At 37.4% G+C, this 18,879-nt stretch overlaps 1 protein-coding gene across 1 annotated transcript in view; it reads right to left on the bottom strand.

Moving 5' to 3' along the window:
* Positions 1 to 18,879, bottom strand: part of LOC121903738 (protein unc-13 homolog B-like) — a 202,444-nt gene that overhangs the window by 155,003 nt on the left and 28,562 nt on the right. Inside the window, exon 3 of the mRNA XM_042421073.1 lies at positions 12,869 to 12,968. Within this exon, the coding sequence (XP_042277007.1) occupies positions 12,869 to 12,968 (100 nt within the window). The remainder of the gene's footprint in view (positions 1 to 12,868; positions 12,969 to 18,879) is intronic.

Below are 18,879 nucleotides of genomic sequence, written 5' to 3'. Positions count from 1 at the left end.
TGGGAAACTGTTAACAGCATTTGTTCACAATTTTGTAACATTTTGTGAAAATTATGAACAAATTAGTTGATAATGAAAATAATGGTTAGTCGCAGCTCTACTTACACACATCCAAAATGGACAATTTAAGCCTGCTGGTTGTTATGAGCAGTGATAGTGATGTTGCATCGATGCAAAATTAGAGCTGAAACGATTAGCTGATTAATCGATTAGTCAATCAATAGGAAAATAAGCTGCAATAATTTTCATTTTTCAAGCAAAAATGCCAAATATTCTCTGATTCCAGCTTCCCAAATGTGAGGATTTGCTACTTTCATATCATTTTAAACTGAATGTCTTTGGGTTTTGGATGCCGGGCTGATATAACCAGACATTTGAAAATGTCATCTTGGGCACTGAGAAATGGTGATGGGCATTTTTTTCCATTATTTTTGACATTTTATCGGCTAAACAATTAATCAATTAATCAAAAATGAAATCTGCAGACTACTGAGACGTTATAGAGTAAAAGTCCAGCTTGCGACAACCAGAGGCTCCAATGTTCAGTACACTTCATAATACTTAATGAGTTGAACACAGACACAGTTACTGTTATTAGATCATTAGTTTGTCTTGAGGGTGGCACTAAAGGAAAGTCCTTGGGGGCATGAAAATCATGAGCTTTCACCTTTGGAAGTATCAATCTTTTTATCAAATTTCAAGGCAATCTGCCAATTAAATTTTCATACAGTGGTAAAGTCAGAGGTCACCAAAAATGTATGATTAGTTTGTTGGAAACTAGGAATAACCTCAGTTATCATAGAAATCAACATATGCAGGGACCAAAGTGTTGGTCAAAGAGAAATTTTGACCTGATGGTGGCACTAGACTTGGTCAGACGGTTTCTAATATCACTTTATCTCCAGCAAAGGTTGGAGCAATCTTGCCAGTAGCGATGTTGGATGGACTGACTGATGAACCAACCGGTGGACAGTTTGGTGTCATGATCCGAGAGGAATTAGAGTTTCTGCATGTAACTATGATGGGATCTATAGTAGAAACTGAATTGGAAAGGATTCATGTACCTTTTACACATTGGAAGATAAAACAACTGGTCGACTACAGATGCTCTCAGCTTGAATAAAACAGATTTTTGTTTAATACTGTTCAGTCATTGTCACAGAAAATGTGATAAAATGTCCTTTTCACCATTTTCAGAAATAAAAAAATATGTATTTTTATCCTCAGCAAAAAGTATTTTCATTGTGAAGACAGAATGTATTCACTTTGGTGGGCTTCAATCAAAAGTGCTGTTGGGAAATTTGGAAACTTTTTCCATTGCAGCCAGTGAGAAACAGCAGTAATCAAACATTACGTGTGTGTACGTGTCTGTGTGTGTGTGTGTGTGCGTGTGTGCGTATGTATGAGTCTTGTGCTTGTTCGCTTACTAAATGAGGATAATGAATTGAATTCTCGGAGTATAATATTGGGGCTGTTTTTTTGAGTCAGGTGCTTGGCAGGTGACAGATAATCAAAAGGCAAATATGTGTGTTTGTGTGTGTGTTTGTCTACAACATCCTAACAATTCAAGGTTTAACTGAAAATTAATTAAAAGTACATGAAGCGAATAATTTATGCAGAAAATAAAAGAAGTAAGTAAAAGTAATGCTTTGAGGTTAATGCCTCTGTCATAAATCATGGAGGATGCCACATCTTGCTGGAAAAGACTCACTTCAAAAGTTTAACTGCTGGACACAAGATGTCTCCTACTGCACTTTTAAGTCCATTCTGATTGTATAGTATGTGCACTGGAGGCTTCAAGTGTCCACATCACACTTGTGTAAGCTGCATACTGGACCATGACTGGCTTTCAAACTAGTTGGGGTGTCACAAAACCTTGCTTTGTACGTCCACATTTTAAACTGAGATTTAAGGTGAGCACTTCCACTTTTAGCAGATGAATGTGAAAACAACCTTCTAGTGTCAAACTCTGCACATACATCATTTTGCACAGTGAAGCGCAAACATCCAAATGAAGAAACAAGAAGAAAAATAAGTTTTTGACTAGTGGAAGACATAAAGCAGATATATTAAATACCTTTCATGAAATACTATATTCACAATAGTTATTACCTCTAGAGTGTAGAAGTTAATTATGATTTTTTTCAGCCAAATACCAGCAACTATGGTAACTTTCATATGATCTGGAAAAGTCATCAGGCTCAGCTGTGCTTTGCGCATGCTAATCTGGGAATGGCAACATTTGGGATGAAACATTTAGCACCATGTTCATCTGATCGTTTGATGCCAGTGGCACATATTGGATGCAGCGTACAGAAACGTGATGTAAGGTACAGTAGCCAGGATAGAGAGTGTGACGGGGGATATGTAACTGTCAACACATGTCACGTTGGAAAATAGGACAGTGTGGTAAATGCGGCTGTGGTGACGCTGCCAGTACTGATTATACATGCCGCACGCTCATAACTCTGATGGATTTATTTTAACAGATGACGATCAACATTTCTGCAAACAGCCTTGTGTTCAGGATAAAGATATTTTTCAGTTTTCAAGATTTTTTTATCTTGAAGAAGGCAGAAATGTTGATTCAGATCATTAATTTCAGAGGTATCCTGTCATGGGTGTTAGACAAGTGGAACCTTTGAGCTGCTGGTGCTGTTAGATGAAAAGTCAGGAGATGTACCAGATTGCATGCCAATACATCTTATATATGTTAAGATATTTAACTGTGGAGAGTGTTGGACTGATCAGCAGCTAGTATCAACCCTCGAGCCTTGATGTACATGTGGAAACACACCTTACAAAGCTGTGACTTAAAGTTTAGTGATGCCTATCCTGAAATAGCTTGATAAATATCAGTGAGGAAAGTGAGTGTAAGATGCTCTCCTCTGCCTTAACAAATACTGTCTGTTTGCATTTAGGAAAGTCACATACAGTAACTCACAGTTGCTTCAGTGAGCCAATCAGTGATCTGTACCAATATGAGGCAAGATACCTTTTTTTGTGGTAGTAAAGAGGTTTTTCTAGATGAATGTAATCAGATAATGCTTCATTAAGAATCAACTCGCCATTCATTTGCTGAAAAATGTATGCTTTCAAAGCAGAGTACAGCCTGAATGGATGTCTGGCAGCTGAAACAATAAGGATTTCAGAAAAGTTAACAGCCAGCTGCAAACAGTTAGAGAGAATGAGAGGGTGCTATCATCAGGAGAGCGACTGAGATCGAGAGGAGCTCTGAGTGCAGCCAGGAATACAGTTACTTCTCTGCCGTTTTTTCCTTTTAATTTCTGGGCAGAAGCGCAGTGGGATGGCAGGTTGGGTAAGCACATGCCAGACTCAGTTCAAATTCATATCTGCCTCTGACTGAAAATGAAAACCACATTTCATTCTCCATCCAGCAACTGTCTGTTACCCACTGTCTCTCTAATCTGAATGTTTGTCCAGGTCAGAGTGATAGCATGCCACAGTACGGCCGCTAATCCTACAAACAGGAAACCTCTATCTGACTGACACAGATATAGAGCATGGCATATGCAAGGTACAGGTTTCTTCACACACGCACACACTTAGAAGATTGACATAGTCCTGTAGTACCTGAACGCACCACTGGTCACTGATAAGAGGAGGAATTTAAAGTAACTTCCAGCTAAAGTCACCACTAGTATGAATCTTCAGTGTGGACAGACTACAAACTTCAGCCACCTGCTCTTTCACACATGTGACTGCTTTAGTTGAGTCCCAGAAGGGTCCAAGAGTCAGACTGCACATCTGGCAGGGCTTCAGTGTCTCGTCATCATCCAGCTGTGAGAAGGTCGTCTCCCTGCTGTTACTGAGCAACGTAACAATGGCTGGAGTGAGTCCCGTTTGCATCAAACATGTGATATTTGTGCCCAGTACGTCAGTGCTGCTGAGAGTTTTATCAGTATTTGTTTAAAATGCTGTAAATGACTCTATACACTAAAGAAGCTGAGGCCTTTTCTGATGATGCGGATTTTATCCCCAACTGCTAATGTGTTGGGAAACCACCCTTCCTCATCCAAAGAGATGAAAACAAAGTTAATCCGGCTGAAAAAGAAAGGAACACGTCTCAAATGGCATGGCTGAACCTTGAGTGAGTATTGGCGCAACAAATAGATCCCACAAGGAATCGGCATCCAAAAAGCCCCTACCATCGGGAAACAAAATGAGATGTAACAAGAAATGGTGTGAAATAATGAATAAATGTTCCACGGATCTCATGCTGTTGATTATTGAAGAGGCCTCACAAATCATATGAAGATGGTCTGATGGCAACAAAAATCAAGAAATACAAGCAGGACATCCTAGACTACATTCAGGGCAAAGTCTACAAGTGGATCCAAGAAGAAGACCCTCAACATCCATCCACCACAAGCCACCAGACTAACCAGTCAGATACCACCACGGCTGACAATGGTTTCCCTAGTGACTCTGATTCTAACAGGAGCTACTACCAGCACCCAGCAGGCAGAAATCACAATCCGAAAAACAGCCAGTGGCGTGGAAGAAAAGGAGGAGGGGCAAGAAGAAACCCCCAGGAACAAGCCCTTCACCCGCCAGCAAGCCAGAATCCCACAATTATCCTTTCCGATTAGGTACTCACTCCCCATCAACTTTCTGCGCTCACCAAAGGCCTAACCTTTGTCCCCACATGCAAGAGAAACTCTTTCGAAGTGAAGACGGATTCATTCCGCTTATGTAGAAAGATTAAATTGAACCATATGTTTAGCAAATCTGATATACGAAGGCCTGATAAACCTGTATTTAAGCCTAAAAGCACATGTATGCCTTATTCCTCAAATCCCTCTATCCACACTTTTTGCATAATAGTTGAGCGAGAAACCTTTGACTTATTTAAAGACAAATCCCATCATTCTCTCTCTAATCTCAGTCAAGATGAACATTTGGCTTTACAAGACCTTTCAAAAGACTCTGAGATTATTATCAAGCCTGCTGACAAGGGGGACGCTATAGTCATTTAGAACATGTCAAGACTACAAAGAAGACGCCTACCGGCAATTAACTGATGAACATTTTTATAGAAGACTGAATTTTCACCCTACCCTCGATTTACAAAAAAGATCTTAAATGTGACAGGCCAAGCTTTTGAACTGAACTGGATCACTAAGAATGAACATGAATCCATAAATGCTTGGTTAAACCCAAAGGTCGACCTTTTTATAGCCCGTAATGATTCCCTACTAGAGCCATTATCTATTTATGTTGATCATTTTCTAAAACCATATGTTTAGAAGCTTCCATCATATATTAAGGACTCTACTGATTTAATCAACAAGATATTAACATAGATTTACCTAATGATATCATTCTGGCCACCTTAGAAGTGGAAAGTCCCCACACTAATATCTCCCATGACAGAGGTCTTGACACTCTACAAGACTCACTGAGGAAACACTTGCTTTGGTCCTTAAACTGAAATACTTCTCCTTCATTGGAGATTTGTTCCTACAACGCAAAGGAACATGGATGGGTTCTACTTTTGCTCTGGAATGTGCTAATTTACACTATATGTGGGTGTTTTTTTTTTTTTTAAACACCCACATATATAGTAAGGGTGTGCCCGAATACAAATACATTATTCGGCAAAGCACAAATAGTGGGTTTTATACGAATATTTGTTTCATACAAATATTACAAAATTATTTGTTGGGGGTGTTCCCCAGAGATAAAGCTGAGCTACTGACACAAGCAAAGTGCTCCCAAGGGACTCTCCATAACCTGTTGTTCCCCTTCTCCTTTCCACAAAGTTAGGTTGTAAAATGAAAAGTGCAAAGCAAGAATTGCCTTTGAAGTTCTTCTACATGTTACACAGTGTGCGTCTCTGTGTTATGGGTGTATAAATAGGTAGAGGTCTGTCTGCAATGAGGCAATGAGTAAAGTTCTAGCTCAGTAGTCAGCGCAGTCGTCTATGATCTGGGAGACTCCAGTTCAAGACCCGATGTGCGGACCTCCTTCATAAGGTAGTTTATTCAGGAACACTTATTGTAACACTTTAATTTTCTAAAATTAAAAGTGTCATATGTCAATGATTTTTAAGCCTCTTTCCACTTTTATTCGAATACAAATACAGATACAAATAATTTTGCTTCCTCAACAAATACAGATACAAATACAAATACTGAGATCTCTGCACATCCCTAATATATAGTTATGTTTTTAACATTAACAGAAAGCCCTTCCTTCACAAAATCCTCAAATGGTTCAGATATTTACATGATGTCCTTTGCATTTTCCAAGAGACTAGCAATGAGTTGAATTATTTTGTTAATCTTCTCAATGGTATGAATCTTGACCTTAAATTATCAGTTGAATATGATCATAAAAGTGTTTTTTATTTTGGATATGTGGATTGAATTACGCAGTGGCAGCCTCATCCCTACCTTATATCAAAAAGAAACAGACAGGAATACATTCCTCCTAGCCAGGAGTGCTCATCCCAGAGCTCTGAAATATGTTGTACCCAAGAGTCACTTTTATAGGCTCAGACACATGTGTCACTCTAATGAGGAATTCATCGATAAAGCTGCTGCAATGAAAAAATGCTTTTTTGGACAGAGGCTACTCTTTACAGTGTATTGATAAAGCCTTCCAAGTTGCATTTTCTAAATCTGCTCTGACCTTTTACAAAAAGATAAAAGTTACTCTGTCTCCTGCATCACAATGTATGCCCCTCAGGCATATATCCTCAAGAACACCATTCTAAAACACTGGCCTATTTTGGCCTCTGACCCAGCATTAGCCCAGCATTTTAAGGATTATCCATGTGGCTATTGTGCCCAGTGTTTTTAGACATTCAAGATTGGGCAAAAGTTTTCCTGTTATGCAGCAAAGAAAATGTTATTTATTAAAATGCTAAAACAAAGGATTAGTGATCACAAGACATCAAACACAATGATGTGAACTATCCTGTTGCCTATCATTTCAATGTATTTTCACACCCTATCTCCTCTCTACGATTCCAGGACATTGAACACATTGAATCACCAAGAGGGGGAGATATGGAAAGAAAAGATATGCCAAAGGGAGCTCTGTTGGATTGACACTTCAGATACACTTCAGCCTACGGGCTGCATAGATCTAAGTGTGCAGAAATCTCTTCTATCAGTTTGGACTCATTGGTACTTCCAGCACCTTAGCAGAGATTTACCCAGGTGGAACGGTGATGATCCTGTCGTTTCACTTTTTTGCCTTCGCCCTCCATCTCTTGTGTGCTCTCTCTGTCGTTCAACTAGATAGCAATGATTATCTGTGTAATGGAATAAGTATTTGTATCGTGAGTGAGTGTATGAGTGAGTGTTCAGAGACAACATAGTTGTTTATTTTTTTCCACCAAAATATCTGATCTTGCATTACAATATCTGCTAGTAGAAACTTAAAATTTTTATGGTTGTATTTTGGCACTTGCAGCACATTGTTAAGGTGAGAGGAAAAAAAGTGAACATTAATTGTAGGTCTGTTATGGAACACATATTCCCACATGAAAGCTAAATGCGCTACATGTGCTACAGCTAACATAACACTACCTGCGTTGGCACAGTATTGGACATAAATAGAGAGATGTGTAATCATCCGTGATGTATGTAAGAGGGAAAATGGTCACAGGGCTTACACATGCAGACAGACAAACATGTTAACAGTCAAATTTCAGGCAATGGAGTTTCCAATTTACCTAACTTGCATGTTTTGGGAGAAAAAGCAAACATTTTCATCTTGTCAATGTACAGTAAACTTTCCTACAACAGTAAATATCCCATTTATGAGGATCAAAGATAAAATATTTTCCGTGACCTGGTGTCACAGGTTTTACTTGGAGTTTTTGAAGTACTTTGTAATAGTGTAGTTACCATGAACAGTGACCACTATGGCAAAACAGAATGGGAAAAGAGCACCATCTAGGGACTCATCAACTAAGATTCAGTGTCACAGTACTGCCCACAGTGGGAATATCTGGGAAGGGCAGTGCAACAACAGAGGATATATCTGCTAAAACACTTTTCTTAGCCTGCTAGTTAAAAGGTCAAACCTGCATGCAGAATCATAAGGGTTAAAAGGGTCTCATGTGAGTTACAGGGAAACATAAAGTACAAATATTTAGCTTCATAATGACTTCTTTTACATAAACTGCCATTTGCATCTTGGACAGCTTCTTTTCTTTTGGGGTTTAGAGTTTTTGCTTCACCTGTACAAAATTTATTTTGTGTTTTGGTTTTACTAAAACTATTTTTAGCCCACTCTGAGCACATACACTTGAGCTGACAAGCATGTCTGCCTAACTTCTCTTTCTGAGACCTTTCATTCTGGGGAATCAAACTCAGTTGCAGTTTCTACTCGCAAACTCCAACGGCGCTCCAACGCAGCACGCTACCACTGCTCCCCATCGAGCCCGACTGCTGCTAATGAGACTGAGGAAATAATTATCCATTTAGCACAGGAGGCCCTGGGTGTCCTTTGTATATAATCATCAACATCTTTCCAATAATTACAATCATATTAAGTGATACCACACTTCAGTAAAACTCCTGGCTTGAGCCTAAAAATCACACTTCTCTATATTTTATACATACAGAAAACAACAGACATTATTTATTCTTTGTCTGAAACGCTTATTCTGCAAAGAGAGAGAGAGAATGAAAGTGAAAACAAGCTTTCCGAAAGAGGATATGGCAATAGCAGGGATTATGAGCAGCATATAAGGAAGAAGAGAGGAGGGGAGAGGACTTATGTAATCATGTAGATCCACAGTCAATCTCTCCAATCCCTCTAATCAAGTCTAGGGGGATCAGTCTGCAGACAGGATGTGTGTCTGTTTTACAGCACACAATACATAACAACCACCATTTCAACTTTATTGCTCCTCTTTCTGTAGAGATGTCAGTTATCTAGGAGGATATTTAATTTTAGTTTATTAAACCAAGTGTAGTACAAGTACAAAATGCTGAAATCCAGAGTGCATTAGCAGCCACTTGTTGTACTAAAATGTCACTAACAAGACACCAAAATATTAACATTTCTGTTAACGTGACATGGAAATGTCAGTTGTTCGGTTCATCATTTTAGTCCAGACTGAAATATGCAAACAACTATATTATGGATTGCCATTAAATTTGAGGCTGAGGCTGACATTTATGGTTTTGGGTGAAATATCTACTAAAACTATTGGATGAATTGCCATAAAATCTGGTTCATCCATGTCCACTGATGTCTTACCTAGCACCATCAATCAGGTCAAAATTCTTATTTGTCCAATAATTTGGTTTATGGCTAATTGTAATTGTTAACATGTTAGCATGATGAGGTTAGCATTTAGCTCAAAGCAACACAGAGCCTCATGTGTGGCTGTAGATTCTTAGTTTTGTTACTGCTGCTGCATCTTTGGTCTGCAAGAGGAAATGAAGAGAAGAGGAAATAGGTCTGTTTTATTCTCTGTTCAATAGTGGTAGTTTGAAAGCAATGGAGGGGGAGAAAAATTGGGGAATTTTAAGACTTTTAATGACACATAAAATTGAATACATGTCCCTGACACGCTGTTCTACAACTTAAGAGATTTTTCAGTATTTTAAATTTGTTAAATTCAGATAATTTTCAGACTTTTTAAGAGCCTGTTAATATTGTGGTTTAAATTATTGTTCAACAGAGTTTCCTTATTTAATTCATAACTATATGATAAATGCATGTAGGAGGAGGAGGTCATTTTAAAAAACAGGATATCTGATATATTGAAAATCAATGTACTCAGAGAAAAACAGGGTTATATACAACAATATGCAAGTAAATTATCCAGGTAAGTTTTGATAAGTTACTTTCTATTTCTGTACCTGAAGCACAATGTCAAGTCCTGTCAGTACTGAACAATACAAGTAGAGAATAACTTCAGCCAGCTGAATCAGAGGTCAGGTTACAGGCTTGACTTGAAGCAAGAAAGCAAAGAAAAAAAAAGAATGAAAAGAATGATAGCACAGATTAAAACCACCTTCAAAAAAAATCCAATATAAAAGAAAATGTATTTCCCTGGTCCACAGACAGATACAAGTCAGAACAGCTGCCAAAAGAAGAAAAGCAGAAACCTTCAACAGCTGAAAGGTCTTCAGAAAAGAACCTGTCATATACAGTACTTCTGTCCACTACATATTTTTGCTGGTAGTCATTGAAGTACTTCACTGTGCTTCCAGCCACCCAGTAACAATTGATTAAACTTGGTTGACAGTTGGTTGAACAGAAATATCTCCACAGCTGCAGGATGGATTACCAAACACTTCTGTGCAGACATTCATGACTTTGATGATCCCCTGAATATTTCTCCAGCATGACCATCAGGTTCATTTGCAATTTGGAGTTATTTGTCTTGATAAATATTGAATGGATTGCCATTAAATTCCCCCTCAGGATGAATTGTAATAACTTTGGTGACCTCTTAACTTTTCATCGACCACCATCATCAGGTCAAAATTTTAATCAAATACCTGCAAAACTAATTACATTCCCATCAGCCTCAGTTGTACTTTAGGTGCTATTAAACAAATGGTTGCATGGTAAAATGCTAAACTAATGCTAAGATGGTCAACATGGTAAACATTACCTATTAAATATCAATATGTTCAGGGCTGCAACTAACAATCAACCTGGTGATTATTTTCTCAGTTAATTGTTTTGTCTACAAAATGTCAGAAAATACGTCTTCAAATGTCTTGTTTTGTCTGATCAAGAGTCCAAAATCCAAAGATATTCAGTAAACTATCATGTATGACACAAAAAGCTTAAAATCCTTCCATTTGAGAAACTGCAACCAGCAAATTTTTGGCATTTTTCTAAAAAAAAAATTACTTTAAGAAGTATTCAATTATCAAAATAGTTCCAGACCAATTTACTGTTTATTGACTAATTGATTAATTGACTAATTGTGAGCATGTTAGCGTGCTTATTTTAACATTTAGCTCAAAGCATCTCTGTTTAGCCAAGTTTCTAGCAGTGACCATATGTCGACATGTAGTGAGGACCTGATTCACTCTGAAATACAGACATGTAAATGCTATTGAAGTAACATATTATATATTTATATTACACCTTTTAACTTTCATTTAACCCATATTTAACCTTATATATCTGGACATATTTTTAGATGCAAAACACAAAATGAATGCTTACTGAACAGTGCTGTTTTTTAATGACAAAATGTACAGCTCACATACTGCCACAGTAAAAACTCTACAAACCACTCTAGACATTGCACCAGCCCATTAGCCAAAAAGAGAGGAAAGCCTCATTTTTTTTAAACAATTCTGCTTTTGAGGACAGAGCAAAAATGCAGGGGCAGCTCTGAAAACATCATTAAAAAAGATTCCCACAATTGTCCCATCTGAGCCAAATCACCCAACATGAGGCCCGTTAGGCTGTCACAGTGCTTCCTCTTAAGCCACCGGTTTCATGTCTCTCCTCCATATGCTGACAAGACCATCCCTAAAGAACACTTTTCCCTCAAAATGATCCCTCGTGGATGTGGAGACAGGGAGCAACAGTCTGTCAGCGAGCATAAAAAGTGAAGAGGGATTTCTAAATCAACTACATCTGTACTTTTTCTCCCCAATGGAATCAGACTGTGCTGTGCAATTCATTAGATTTATCACTGGCTCATCCACTTATCTGAGCTCGGCATGTAATTTCACTTTCCATCCATCCTACCTGCTCCAACCACAAATTCCCATTTAGTAGCCTGTGTCAGCCGGCCAGACTGGAGTCCCACAGGCGGCTGATGCTCCCTTTCAATTTCAGTAAGGCCCATTAAAGCCAGCTAGCAAGTCAGCTAGCAGTGGATACCTGGGCTGTATTCATCTAACGGCTGACACACACTCTGAAGCTCCAATTTCTCTCTGCATTTGTTTTAATACACCCCAAGAGGTTGGTGGTGCACATGCTGTTGCTGTCAAAATAAGTGAGAGCAGTGAGCCAAAAAGTTAAAAGGAACTAGAAGAAACTGGAAACCAAAGCAAGAAAAGTAAAACCCAAAACTCATGTCATGTGTACTTCAAATCTATTGCACAAACTCGGTTTTTTACCTTTTTTATTGTATTGTAATGAAACATTGTTGCCATCAAATGAAAACCTAGAAACCTCTAAAAATGCAAAAAAAGACAGGAGCTGCACCCCGGAGTGAAGCAGACAACGAATCAACACCAAACATAACAGGTACCAAAGCAAAGACAAGAAAGCACGATGAAGCGTATCTTGCCTCGACTCAGCAGCGGTACTACAGCTGGTTATGAAGAGAGACCACAGTGTGTTGTGTGTCTCAAAACATCAGCTTCTGACAGTATGAAGCTGAACAACTTTTCACTCTATTGAAACTGTGTTGCCATCCTAGAAAACCTAGTAACCTCTAAAATGCAAAAAAGACTTGCATGATATTCTGAGCCCACAGAGGAATATGTAATCCTTCAGCATCATGTGTACTGTGAGTAAAAGAAATGTTTAAATTTTGCAGTGTGTACTAGTTTGAAGCCCTATGTACCTGAAAAAGCAGTTGCATGAAAACTGGTTTACAGTATGTTTGCCCCATGATGCATGATGTAATCCTTCAGTTGAAGGCAAAACATGAACATCCCCAAAACTGGAGCCACATATACAGTAAATCAGCTGGAAGTTTTTCCACATAACAGATACATTCAAAGAAAGTTTCTAGTCTTTTAAGAAGTGTAAAGGGGTAAAAACCTGCTAGAAGGACAGAAGAAAATACTGAACTTTATTACTGACATTACAACACAAGATTGACTGGGTCTTCAATGAAATTTCCCCGTGACAAAAGGAGATCGCAGAGTTTGGAAGATTTTCTACTCACAACATGAAGTCTTGTTCCCAACATGGCTGGTCCCCACGGACTGTGATGGTTGTACTCTTCACATTCTGCACCTTTAAAGTCACATAAGCGTTGAACTTGTCTGGAAAAAGAGGAGGAAAATATATTCAGATTTAGATTTAACATTTCGGTTGAATAATTCATAACGCAACTCAGTAACATTTTGGTTTAATTTCATACTTTATAAAGCATAATGTGATGATGCAATAAGTGCTGCATATATTTACATGTTTAAAATGGTATCTCGTGATGAAAAGAAAATATTTTTAATATTTTCTTTTATTCCGTCTTGTTTTGTACCATCCTGAGGCTCCGGTGACCCGTCTCAATTATTGATTGAACTACAGGAGGAAAAATAAATTCCACTCTGCATAACAATACAGTAAATAGCCATCATTTTTGGAGCAGTGATGCATCTATAGAGCTCATTACAAGATGGAGGGGAGATAACAAAGGCTAAATATTCTAAACCATGGGGGGGGGGTTCAGACATAGGAGAAGTAATTAAATTACCCACATAAGGCTCAAAAAGGAACTAAAGAACACACAGCCAGTTAGAGAAAAGATTTCATGCAGAATTCAATATTATACCCTAATATAAAGGAGATAAAGATATTATCCACTCCCGAACCGCAGGATATGACAGCAAAACACAGAGATTATGTTTATTTTTACCTGCGCAATACCTTATATTTTTCCCTTTTAATCAACAACAGTGCAAAGACTATAAAACGTTGTGGACAGCATATTTGTGCAGGACTGTCAAACAACCTTAATCAAGTCCAAGTCAGTTATAGGTAGACGTAGATCTGTCTCTAAAAATCAAATCTGTATATATTTGAGGTCCATTCCCATACAAATGTGAGATCTCATGAAATGTCTTTTCCATCTTTTTCATCTTTTTTTGTTGAGACATGACTGAAAGTTTGAAGGATGGTGGGAAAAGTTACGTAAATGTGACAATGTTGCTAAAAGGCATCAGACCAAAACAAGCCACCGTGTCTCCCCCCTAAATTACTTTTATATACTGCTGATTTGTTTTGCCAAATAGGTTTTGTAAGAAACTGAATTCTTGCCTGCAACTATGTTCACTGGCACAGAATAAACTCGTCCTATCTCATGTTTTCAAGTCAGTGTTGACTTTAATTATGTAACCCAGGCAACAAGCTTTAACTTTAACCAACAGCCTTAAGTCGCTACATAAACATCCAACAACCAACCAACATTGATCGTGCTTTAGTTGCTATGAACAGATACTGCAAGGACTTCTAGAAAATTAGTGGTAAGTTGCAGGAAGTTTATTAAAGTGTAAAGAACAATAAATAAAGGAGATTACAGGTGTTTTTTTTTTAATAAAAATGTGTAAGTGGATGTCTCATTTCTACTGTATGCAATACTGAACTTTTGCTGGAATTTGGTTCTATCCTCAAGAGGAACTTTAAAATAAACATTAACTCTCTTTCCAGTCAGTGAAAGGATGAAATCTGAGCACAGGCTGTCTGATATTACTGTACTTTTTATCATTTACTTGTGTACATTCTTCTATTTTTCTCAAATCATCTTTTATTTAGATTCACACTGAATAGCGTATAGCAAAACTTAACATTGTCATTATTAATATCGTTCAGTATTGAAAGTGAAAAGATTCAGCATCAATATGTGAAGGTAGAAATTTGAATTTTCAACTTCAGAATCCTTTACTTAATCCATTTGGCCATCCAGGAGAAAAGTGGGAGGACAGCGACAGAAATGAACAAAAATGAACAATTACACCCTAAATAACTGTGCTGTGTGCCTTTTAATAATGTTCATTTGCAAAAAGGTGTCATTAACTGTGGAAGTGCCGAACAGGGAACATTTTGTACCAAGAAAAAGCCACTTCAAATGGTGAACCAGAGTCTCATTACATTTTCTCATCAGACACTGATGGCTGTACAGAGAACTATATGACCCTTTCCTCCTTTTCTATGACACTGGTCCATTTCCAGCATTGATCCAAGCTTAAAATATTCATACCCAGTCATGTTAAGGCTACAATTGGATAATTATTTTCTCTTTTTCCTGGAAGCCTCTCCTTGTTCTAATGTAGGGCCTGGAGTTATTATTTCATAATATGAGCACTGTAAAGCCCTTTAAATCAATGTAACTTTGTCGTCTTCTACTGCAACTACTGTTTTTTTATTCACACTTTATTCACAATCAGATAGCCTGGTTGCAGACTTCTGAATTGCTGCCCACATCTCATTTTCAGTGATTCAAACAGGCCTGCTGTCGTGCTCATTTTAAGTCCATAAAAAAACACAAAATGGTGACAAAAATATGATTGACAGTGCTGTACAGGTTGTACACAATAACCACTGTTGACCAATCGGCATATTTCATCAATCGACGTGAAATACTTTGAAAAATGTCCCTACTGATAGGCAAACAAAGCAAAATGAACAGATCAGAGCAATTCAGTCTTATTATCAGGTAATAATAAAACTAAAGATGTGTAATGTGCGAAAGTTGTGTCTGGTGTGAGTACACTGGTGGTTGTTATGTATTTGCCTAAAAAGACGTTGTTTTACACCGTTTATAATGATAAAAATAATACAGTATCCTCCCAAGAAAAAATTATACCATGACATCAGTCATTTTAGCAAATGTACAGCTGCAACGATTCATATTTTAATCTATTAGTCAATAAGTCAATCAACAGAAAATTAGTTGGCGACTATTTTAATAATCGATTCATCGTTTAAATTACTGTTCAAGCAAAAATGACAAACATTGGCTGGTTGGAGGTTTTCAAATGTGAGAGTTTGTTGCTTTTCTTGGTTTTACATTATAACACATAGATAATTATTATAGATAAAACAATCTGAAGATGTCATCTTGTACTTTAAGATGTTGTGATCAGCAGTTTGCACTGTTTTCTGATGTTTTACAGTTCAAATGATTAATCAGTGAATCAAGAAAATACTCAACAGATTTATCGACGATAGGAAAAAAACTGTTAGTTGCAGCTCTACAATGTTGACATATGTTTATGTTCATGTGACAAAGACCTCTAGAGTCTGGAGGTATTATAACTTTTTTTACTCAGGAGTAAGTGATGTAACGTCGCTATGTCTGTCGTCAAACAAAACATCAGACTTTGGGCGAACCGTGTTGTATGAGTGAATTAATTCACTAAACATATGATACAATAAATAAATGATTGTAAAATTAAATGAATAAATAAAAAGAGAGAGTTCAAATACCATGCAGGTTTAAAGAGCACTTATATGCACGATGTATGTAGTCACAAACGTTTGTCGTATCAGCAGTGGACAAGTGACAGAATCAGTCTGACAGCAATCTCTATGTGGAATGTGATCACATGCATATTTCACATAATCATGTGTCCTTATAATACTGCATGTTCACACACGTTATGAGGACTCACCTCCCATTTGATGACAAAATGTTGGTCCCCACAAAGTAAACCATTACATTTAAGGGTTAAGACTTGGTTTTCGGTTGAGATCAGGCAGTGGTTACGGTTCAAGTCAGGTAAAGTCTCCGGGAAATGAATGTTAGTCAATGCAATGTCATCAAAATATGTGTGTGTGTGTGTGTGTGTGTGTGTGTGTGTGTGTGTGTGTGTCCTGCTGTCTAGCTCACACTTATCAGCATAATCAGCACAAACTGAGGAGTTTCACGAAAGCCACCAACCACTTAATTCACGCTTGATTACCTGCTTTTACCAGCTTCAAGTAGTTCACTCTTTACATGGACAGAGAGCTCAATATATACCAGACTGCAATAGCATATGTAGTGGATTTAGGGTGGAGATGAGGTGAGGGATGTGATCATTCAGCTGCATAAATGAAAGCATTAGAGCCAAGGTCACGCTCCAAGAGCTGGTTTCCATTTTGGATTTGGTTCCAAGTTGGTAAAATGCCCAAATCCATTAAGCTCTGGGTCTTGACAACGTTTTTGTGAATCTTTTAGCTAAAATAAATGTATAAGATGTAATGTATCTGCCTTAATATGGGTTTTAATCTTTAAATGATACTCTTTGGGTTTTATATCCTAAAGGATAATTTATATAAAATACATATATTAAAGATTGTTGACAATGATCTGAATAAGTTTAATAAGTTTGAAGTCTAAAGTCAAAACCAGATTCACATTCAATAAAAACCCTATCAAACCTCTATCCAAGCAATGTTTAATAGGTGCTGCAACCGCTAACGCTTTCTATCAGTTAGTTCATTGTTGATTCATCTGCCAGTCATTTATTGCTTAGTCAATGAAAAAAAATGGTATTTATATTTTCTCAGAGAAATTCAATTTACTTTCATATATGACAAAGAAAAACAGCAAATCGTCACGTTTGACAATCTGGACAATTTCTCATTTTTGCTTTTAAAAATGACTGAAATGATTAATCAATAATCAAAGCAGTGTTCTGATATTTATACAAACTGAAGCTACAGTTAGCGGTGTCGCGATATTTATACTTGGCGGCATTTCGTCTTTGTGAAACTAATGTACTGTTAATAAACATTGTACATTATCTATTGACTATCTATGACTATTTCAAGCTCTTTGAAATTGTTTTTTCTTTCTTCCACAGTTACAGATATCGTGATATATCTTAGATTATTTCTTTGTGATATATATCGTGTATCGCAGAATCAACTTTGTCGTGATATAGCGTTATCGTGGGAAGAATATCGTGATAATATAGTCGTCATAGTCCTTGACCTATTGAGCACCAGAAAAGATATAAATGTTGTATTGTAGTTTTTGACCAAAAGGAAAATGAACTCGAGAGAGTCAATCTACAACAGTGCTGATGTGTGAAAGTGTATGAATGTGAAGCAGGGAATTGCCAGGAAAGACCTTGTGCACTCAATCAAATTTCCTCGTAAGAATAAAGGTTAATATAGAAATTACTCTACAGCAGAAAGGGATCCTATGAGCACATCAGATATTGTGTTTTAGTAAACACATTGTTGCATACAGATGTGGTTCTTATGTGTGTCCAATTTCTCCAAATCCCCCCCGGAGCTCCTTGTTGATTACATCGTCCTGCTTCAGCGCAGAGAGCAGGGCAGCGCTGAGCTAATAAAACATCACTAGAGAGAAGAAACACTCCACACTAGCGGAGCACAGGATGCCCCCTGCATTTTCTTAATCCTTATTTATCCAGGAAAGGTTGACTAAGCACTTGACCTGCTTCATATTCATACACTTACACACACAATCACACACTTGGGAGCTGCACAGTACAGTACAGTCGTCTTTTGTGGCCTACTTCAGTAGGTCCATTAAAAGAACTTTGTCCCTTTAATCTAGAATCATAGACTGAGATTTTAACATTGTGGGTGATGTTACAAACAAAATCATCAACCTTCTAATACGACTTTCCTTTCATGCATTTTCAGAGATAATTATCCCTTACAAAGGCAGGTTAAATACAGAACAAACCAAGATGAATTAGAGATGGATTTCTGTCCAATTAATCAAAACGCCTCCAAAGTCATTCTGGCTCAATTTTGAAAAGGTCTCTCCAAGCCACATTTAAATGTCAGTAAATGTCTTGAAGTAGCCACTTCTGAGGTTTTTCTCTTCTGCATCTGTATGTTTTTGTGCTGGTTGGTTGTTAGCTCGCCCGGAACCACAAGTTCAAAGATCTTTACAATTCAACCAATTATACAAAACTCTCTATCCTTAGACCATTGTTTCAGATAAGTAAAAATCCCGCAGAGAAAACCTTTAACAAGTAAAAAAAAAGCAGCAAGAGAGGAGGTATCCCAATCAGAATGACAGTAGCAAGTGAATTAAAACATGAAATACTCAGTAAAAGTTAAAAGTATAAAAAGTTAAAGATTTACAACCAGATGTGATGTCAAAGCTGGATAACATTTTCCAATATTATGCCTATTACCTCCAATGAAAATTGGAAGACCTTTTTTCTCATCGTGTAGCACGTGTCATATATAGTTCTGAGAAAGTTT

The sequence above is a fragment of the Thunnus maccoyii genome, chromosome 9, assembly GCF_910596095.1.
Source record: "Thunnus maccoyii chromosome 9, fThuMac1.1, whole genome shotgun sequence".
Taxonomy (NCBI): Eukaryota; Metazoa; Chordata; class Actinopteri; order Scombriformes; family Scombridae; genus Thunnus; species Thunnus maccoyii.
Note: the sequence above shows the minus strand (reverse complement) of the source record. Positions and strands in the feature narration are given on the sequence as shown.